At 49.4% G+C, this 8,591-nt stretch overlaps 1 protein-coding gene across 1 annotated transcript; it reads left to right on the top strand.

Moving 5' to 3' along the window:
• Positions 1 to 5,141: 5,141 nt before the first annotated feature.
• Positions 5,142 to 7,083, top strand: LOC121676946 (60S acidic ribosomal protein P1-like). The gene is made up of 2 exons (XM_042054023.1): positions 5,142 to 5,189; positions 6,736 to 7,083. The coding sequence occupies exons 1-2, from the start codon at positions 5,142 to 5,144 to the stop codon at positions 7,081 to 7,083; spliced, it is 396 nt and encodes a 131-aa protein (XP_041909957.1).
• The last annotated feature ends 1,508 nt before the right edge of the window (positions 7,084 to 8,591 follow it).

Genomic DNA, 8,591 nt, shown 5'->3' on the forward strand with positions numbered 1-8,591 from the left:
CTCTCTGCTCAGGGGGGAAAGGTGAGCAGTTTCCAGGACTTGGAGATAGAGTCCAAATGGCAGGATGAGAAACTCTTAAGCAGGAAAGGGGGCTGGTGTCCTCCATGCAGGGACACAGTTTGAGTGACAACCGGACAGGGTCCTTTCAGGCCACTATTAGACACAAGACCAGACCTTTCCATCCCTCATCTGCTCAGCTGGACTCCGGAGCATTGCCCTCCTCCAAAAAATGGGAAATTAAAAACAAATTCTCAAGTGGGTTGCTAGGATTTCAGCCCAGCAAATTCTACTTTCCATTAAAAAGCCACCAGCTGTCATGTGCTCGGCTTCAAATGGAAAGTACTTGCTCTTAAAGAACCTTTTTTCAGTTGATGTCACTCCTGAGCTTTATTTTCTTCTAATGAAAAATGGATTTGCGTTAGTGTATCTGTAGTGACAGGAAGCCCCTGGACACAGGCCTGCCTGCCTTGGGATCTGCCCTGCCCTGAGGAAAACTAATTGCTCTGGCAGCCAGCTTGGAGGATTGACACTGTGGTCAAGACAGGGCGTGAGGTGTCCTGGGGTGGGGGGACAGGGAAGCAGGAGGATAGTGGCCCATCTTCTTTCAGTCCTCATCAAGAAAAAGAAGTTTGTTCCAGCAAACAGTGCTTTCAAGTGTTGAGGAGGAGGTCTTGGAAAGGGGAATGAATAGTTTAGCGTGATTAACGGTTTTCAAGGAGGCAGTTCCTCAGAGTCTCAGACACACGTGTCCATAGAGCAACCGCTGAAGAGGCTCAATCCTCACCTGAACTCCGCTCAAAACAGGCCTGGCAGTATGGCCCCACGGTGTGCAGCGTCTCCTAGGGCCTTGAGTCTGTGGTAATCAGGATGCTCCCTTCATGACTCTCAAAAACAAAACAAGCCATGCGGTGGTGGTGCACGCCTTTAATCTCAGCGCTTGGGAGGCAGAGGAAGGCGGATCTCTGTGAGTTTGAGGCCAGCCTGGTCTACAAGAGCTAGTTCCAGGACAGGCTCCAAAGCTACAGAGAAAGCCTGTCTCAAAAAACCAAGCAAACAAACAAACAAAAACAAGCCCCAAGGTAACTTTCATTCTCCCACTCAGTAGCTTTAAACAGAAGGAATAAGAGATCAAGGCCAGCTTGAACTACACAGTAACACTTCTCCAAAATAATAATAATAATAATAATAAAATAATCAAAGCAAGAGCAATAAGACAAAATAAACAGCATTAAGTCGACAGCAGAAAGACGAAGACAAAATAAACCCCTAGGCTGAACTATGCTTGCATCTTTGGCAGGGAGGAACCTGGTGCTGCAGAAGAAACCAACCGAGCTCCAGTCTTGACAACAGATGCTGACTCGGGCACTGAGCCTCCAAGCCTGGAGCCTACAGGTCAACTTGAACAGCATTCAGAATGGCTCTCACCCCACTGGCCTCTCCATATAGAGATCCTATACACACAACCATTGCACACCCATCTCTTAGAGATCGCCATGAAAAAACAGTACCCAAGCTCCAGTCCGGCCCAGGCAAAAGTCCCCTCCCCCACTCCCATTCCTCTCTCCAGCTCACTGCAAGGGCTTAGAGGCATCCAAGATTTTCTGAATAATGTTTCTGACAGATATTACAGCTTTTTCCTCCCCCTGCCTGCAGAGAGCTCAGGCTGCCCCCAGGGAAGACTCCCCTGGCAGCTCCCAGCCAAGCAGCTGGCTTCAGCTCCGGGAACACTAAATTCTGGCTGCCTTTCTAGCCAGGCCTGGTTACTTTAGATTCCCTGTCCTCCAGTCTTTTCGAGCTGGAGCCAGCCAAGGTATTCGTCATATTTCCGAGCTACCCTGCTGGTTGATTTATGGACAAGCAGGGTAGAGGCCAGGAGCCGAGGAGCTGGGTTGCTGGACTCTTCCATCACCCTGGGGTCACCAGAAGAATGACCCTTAGGATCAGTCTTCACTCAGCTCAGGGCGGAGGATGGCACAGCCTCCACTGCCCAGGGAGCATATGCAAGAGATGCCCATTAAAGGAGAGAAGGCTGCATGTGCCTTCCACTGGGCTCCACCTAAAAAAGCCTTCCTGAAAAAATTCCAGCCTTCTCCTTCAAGACGCTGGATGCCGGCTCTTTGGCCAAAGAGAAAACGAATAACAGATGAAGCTCTCGTGGACACACAAGGAGGCCAAATCCGAAATGTTAATCACCTCCAAATATGTGTGGTTGCCTCCAGCCTCCCTGGCTCTCCTCGGAAGATCCATAATTGGAGACTTTTCCCAGGGGCTGGGAACTGGCTGCAGATATTGGGGAACTCATCAGAAGGTCCAATTGCACCGACAGAGTAATTGCTGGGCAGTGTGTTTAACGTGCCTGTGGGTGATTTTGACTGCCTCAAACATGGACTGTTGCTCCAAGTTCGACTTCAGTACTCCTCAAGATTGACTGATGCTGTCATCCAAAAAGAAAAAAGAAAAAAGACTTTTTATTCCATTGCATATGAAACCATGAGCTCATTGGAATATTTTTAGAGCGAGACTTGGCAATCTGCATGTGTTTACAATTCCTGGACTCGTGGCTCTGGTGCGTATCAAAAACACTCTTACCTCTTCACCTTCCCTGCGAAGGTGAGCACCAGTTCCAAGAGTCTGAAATCCCTTCCTTGGTAGTACCTAACATAGACTTTGCTAAGGGACGGCTACATCCTCAAGACCAATGGTCAGTAAGAAAGTCAGAGTAGCTGGGTGTTGTGGTAACCACATGAACCCTGTGAACCCCAAGGGGTGAGGGGTGGGAGTGAGGGTGGGGAGACGAGGGGGTGCTTCCCACCACCAAAGCTGACTGAGTGGACCAGCAGAAGCTCTGAATTCCCACTGTCCTGTCCTTAGTCCCTCCATCACAACTCAGTCTGACCTCTTGGGTAGAAGACTAAAATGCCTGTGCTCCTTGCCTCGTTACTACTAATCTGGGTTCCTTCTGAAGCCTTCCAAGACAGTATGGAACCCACACGGGCTGCCTGCGCTCCCTTCCACGCCCTGTCCCATTTCTCAGAATGACAAGGAAGCTTTAAAACACACTGATGCAACTGGGCAGTGGTGGCCCATGCCTTTAATCCCAGCACTCGGGAGGCAGAGGCAGGCAGATCTCTGTGAGTTCAAGGCCAGCCTGGTCTACAAGAGCTAGTTCCAGTACAGGCTCCAAAGCTACAGAGAAAACCCTGTCTCGAAAAACAAAAAAACAAAACAAACAAACAAAAAAACCACACTGATGCCTGGTCCCTGCCCCCGGGGATTCTGTCTGTACTGAGCTGGGGTCCAGCCAAGCAATCTCAGCTTTACAAAGAATTAGACTTTATTCCTATTGTTTTAAAATTTATATTTGCATTTTTAAAATGGGAAAAACATTCACGAATGCATTCATGGACTATCTCTAAGGAACAGAATTATGAGGGATTTTAATTCACTTGCAGGTTTCCCGTTGTGTCCCCAATCTTCTCCAACAAAGCAAATTGCAATGAAGTAAGTTATTAGTGAGGATGTGTGTGTTGGGGTGGAGGCGGTGCAGAAGTTACTTCCCACTGGAAAGACATTCTCCATCGCCCATCTCCAGCCTGGCCTTTGCCCTGCATCCTCAGTTCTGAAGATGACAACCAGTCCATGCTCCTGTCCAGGCGCAGTAGCCGCCTGGCCTTCTCCTGCCTCCCTAAGTCCATTTCTCTCTTTGCTCAATTGCAGCATTCAGCTTCCTAGTACTTCTTCCGTCTCTCTCCTCCTGCCACCCTCCTGCTGCTCCCTCAGTTTGGGCCCATATTTGCCTGCTTTCTTTCATGCTGATGAAGGGGCTCCTCCTCACCGCCATCTCTGGCTTGGAGGAAGTAATGAACATGGTCCTCACATTAGGCACGGTAGTCACGGTGTTCATCTCTGCAACGCAAACCCGTTCCTGCCAATCTTAAATCCTGTCAATGCTTAAAAACATTCCGTTCTCATCCCCGGAGGACACTGCGCGATTTAAGAGGCCTCCATGCACTGACTCTGTCCCATTCTGAGTCTCTTGTCTCACAACCTCTCCACCTGACTTCCTGTTCACCGTGTACCACAGACGGGGGTCTTCAAATGCGTCCCAGTGTCTCTGAGCCCCAGCCTGGGGTACCCCTGATGTGGAATGCCATCATGCTACCTATTTTCCCCAGAATGACTCCTGTCCTGCAAGAGTCCTCTGGAGCCTCCTCCTCCTCCAGCATCTTCAACACCTGGCTCAACATCTTGCCTTCCCCCATGTTCCCACATGCTTTTATGCTCGTGTTGGCTCACATAGCTTATTCTGGTCTGTCTGTCTGTCTGACCACTGTTGTTTTACTTGTCAGTTAGGAACTTAAATTTCTGTACATGGCACCGTCAACACGGACTACCATTTCCCAAGCATTCAATCATTGAGTTAAGCAGTGACTCGATAATATTAATTCTTTATGTGTATGCAGCTCTGTATAATTCTCCAAGGTATTTTGTACATGTGTTTGGGGTTGTACACACACACACACACACACACACACACACACACACACCGTGCACACACCCAACCACTGCTTTCAGAAGCATGCCTGCACCACCTGCCTTCTCACTTTGCCCCCAGGCTGAGCTGGAGTCAGCAGGGTGGGTGAAGATATCACACAATGTGATCAGGGGACCCTGCGCCCTGTCTCACAGGTATGCAGGAAATCGCAGTAGGCCTGAGTCCTGAGCTTTCTCGCTTCATTTCTCCAGCACGCTAATTCCCTGGGGCTCGACCTAGAGTGTGAATCCCCATGAAGAAACGGGGATTGTCAACCCCTTAAAATCCTGCCCTCCTCCATTTTCTGGACACATTTTCAAGCAGGAGATATGAAGCAGAAGCCATGACTCTGCCTGAGTTCAGGTCAGCTGCTCCGGCCATACGGCCTTCTAAATTAACATTTTCTAGAGAGGAAGCAGACTCAGCACATGGAGGTTTTCAGCATCTGGAAAGAGCAAAAATCCATTAATCCTCTCCACTTTAATCAAGCCTTGGAGGAGAGGGCTGCCAAGGGACCCTTTCCAGAATGAAATCAGCTGAAACGCAAAACCGCCTGCCTTCTGACTCGCTGGCCGGCAGATCTTATCCCCAGACCTTTCACAAGGCAATGACCAAACTTATGGCTCTTGTGTCTGCTGATCAAGCCATATTAAAGGTCAGTGGCATGAAGAGGACCCAGTCCATGGTTCATCTGTTGGCCACCCTCATTTTATCCTTCCACTTGGTCTTAATCAAAGAGGACTCCTGCCTCCTCCCCTCTCAAGCAGGAGAGAAGTATCCTTATCATCCCTTTCCAGGACCATGCAGGGTGGGGCTGTGAGGGTCTGAGAATTCCCTGCCCACCCCACTCAGATTATTCTACAAGCTAGACTGTTGACTACTGGCTGACACTGCCCTCCAAGAAGCAGGAAGTCACAGCAGAACTCAATGGGTCTTAACCAGTGCCTATGACATCACCAGCTGCTGGGGTGATAAAGCTGCTGGTCAGGTAAAGAAATAGGCATGGCTCCCTGAACCGGCAGAAGCAGAGGTTGCATATATACATAGCCAAGATGGCTAGAGGAGGGTGACAGGAAATACAGGTGAAGTACTATGGAGATTCAGAAAATACTGTGTCCAGTTTGCAAGCCAGTTGGCTTCTTGGAGAAGGTGGCATGATTCAAGCTGAAACTTGAGAGTAAGATTTGGACGAGAAAGAGCCCTGATCGGAGTGAGGAGAAATGTAATCCAGGCAGGAAACGTATTCTAGGTAGCAATGACTATTATCAGGTTGACTTGCATGAAACGGCCAGCAGATTACTGGTTTGGGTCCTGTGCTGGCTAGTTTTATATCAACTCGACATAAACTAGAGTCATCTGAGAGGAGGGAGCCTCAATTAAGAAAATGCCCCCATAAGATCCAGCTGTAGACAAGCCAGTAGGGCATTTTCTTAATTAGAGATGGATGAGCGGGAGCCAGCCCACCGCGGATGGTGTCATCCCTGGGCTGGTGGTGCTGGGTTCTGTAAAAGAGCAGGCTGAGCAGGCCATGAGGAGCAAGCCAAGAAGCAGCACCCCTCCATGGCCTCTGCATCAGCTCCTGCCTCCAGGTTCCTGCCCTGCGTGGGTTCCTGCCCTGCGTGGGTTCCTGCCCTCACTGCTTTTGACGATGAACTGTTAAATGGAATTGAGTGAAATACACCCTTGCCTCTCCAAGCTGCCTTTGGTCATGGTGTTTTATCACAGCGACAGTAACCCTAAGTAATACAGACCCATGGCAAGGACTTCAGAAGAGTCAGTCGAGTACTTAGCAGCTCCATTTGGGTTGGAGAAACACAGATTGCTGAGAGAAAGCCAGGTAAAGGTAAGCCAGCCTCTCAGCAGCTGGTATATGTTACGCTGGGTTTATCCTTTGGATGACAGCAATGGAAACTTCCCGGGAATGGTATTTCCTACTTTTAGTAAATAGCGATTCTATAGTATCTGTCTCTTGTCCATAGACAGTCCAAGTTTGACTTTAGGTTTTACAGTCAGACTGAAAAATCGGTTTTTATAATCCCAGGAAGACAGGCTCACACTTGGACTTTGAGAGATGTGTGTTTAAAATTCAACTCTACCGCTTTTCCTCTGCTGCCGCCAAGGTGCGCGGTTCTTCCGAGGAAGTTAAGGCTGCGGCGTAGGGGTGAGGCCCTCACTTCATCCAGTGACTAATATCGTGCCAGCTGTCCCCAACATGGCCTCCATGGAAGCTCACCCGAATCTACTCAGCCCTCATCCTCCAGGAAGACGAGGTGATGGTAGGGGAGGATAAGATCAACGTCCTCATTAAAGCAACTGGTGTCAACATTGAACCTTTCTGGCCCAGCTTGTTTGCAAAGGCCCTGGCCAATGTCAACATTGGGAGCCTTATCTGCAACATAGGGGCTGGGGGGCCTGCTCCAGTAGCCGGAGCCGCACCCACAAATCCTGCCCCCTCCACTGCTGCTGCCCCAGCTGATAAGAGAGTGGAAGCAAAGAAGGAAGAATCCGAGGAATCTGAGGACAACACGAACTTTGGTCTTTTTGACTAAACGTTTTGTCAACATGTCAAATAAAAAGATGAACCTATAAAAAAAGAGTCAGCTCCATAAATAGGAGACTAATATGGAAGATGATCTTAAAGACAAGCCCCTGCAGCTGGGTACGGTGGAGCATGCCTGTAATTGCCAGCCTTTGGAAGGCAGAGGCAGGAGGATCACCACGCGTTTGAAGTCACACTGGTGGTCTGCATGGCGAGGGGACAGTGACCTGTTTTTGGCACCTCCTCCATTCTCCAGCAGAAGTGGGAAGAAGCCACGAGAAATTGTGTGGTGTGTGGGTTTCTCCAGCCAGAACAAGGGTAATAGGAAGCTCAGCGCGGTCCTCGTAAACCACGGGTTGCTCGCAGTCCTGGCTTGGACCGCTAAGGAGTTCCACATGGTCAGATCTGTCCTGGCAGCTGCGCCTGGCTGCGAGGTAGATTCTTTCTGCTACCTAGTCAGCCACAGCCAAGTGGTTCCCAGGAAAGCTTTGGTCAATCGACAGTGGGTACTGGAACTCAGGAAACCAGGCTCTGGACTTTCTAGGAACTGAAATCTTGGCCAAACCCGGAAAGTCAAAAACCTGAGAGGTAAGCTAAGTCTTCTGATAAAGCCAGTCCTGACCCAGAAGGCTAGGCTGTTGTAGACTCTAGAGTCTAGATCATCGGTTCTCAATCTGTGGGTTGCAACCCCTTTAGGAGTGAATGACCTTTTCACAGGGGTTGCCTAACACCATCGGGAAACATGGATATTTACGTTATGATTCCTAGCAGTAGCAAAATTACAGTTATGAGGTAGTAACAAAAATAGTGTTATGGTTGGCGGTGAGCACAGCGTGAGGAACTGTTAAGTGGTTGCAACACCAGGGAGCTTGAGAACTGCTGATCTAGATGAACAAGGCAGTTGAGTTTATTCCTCACAAAGCACTTTCCTGCTGGAGTTGGGGACAATGTCCTACACCATTGTTACCAAGACCGGTTTGAGTGTTTTCAAGTCATTGTCAATAAGAAAGTTTGACTGGTACTAAGTTCCAAGGAAACAGGATTTGGGATGGATACTATGAGTAAGAACCATCAGCTCCACCTCGCGCCCTAGCTCCTGCAGAACTCCAACTCCTGCTGCTGTCTTAGGACAATCCTTGGGGCCTATTAGACTTAAACCACTTTTTTCTTATGTGCCTTCATCCAAGGAATGGAGGGGGTGGGCAGACCTAACCGTCCTGGGCCAGCATCAATTTGAGGAAGGAGAGAGCAAGCCTGGTAAAGTCTCCATGAGCAGCTGTCCTTACTGTTGCCCTAAAAATGACCCCTCCAGTTTCAGCTTTTCCCTCAAGTCACCCTTTCTAGTCCCGCTGACAAGGTGGAAAGTGCTCCAGCTGGAGGCAACAGCTGGCACAGCAGGTGGCTGAGGCTTCAGCCTGGTGTGTTGACACCTGGGGACTGACCAGTGCACACTAGGGTTGGTGCCTCCCTCCCCAACAGAAGAAACTGCTGGTCAGAGCTCCTGCCATAGGGAGGTTT

Source organism: Arvicola amphibius, chromosome 12 (genome assembly GCF_903992535.2).
Source record: "Arvicola amphibius chromosome 12, mArvAmp1.2, whole genome shotgun sequence".
Taxonomy (NCBI): Eukaryota; Metazoa; Chordata; class Mammalia; order Rodentia; family Cricetidae; genus Arvicola; species Arvicola amphibius.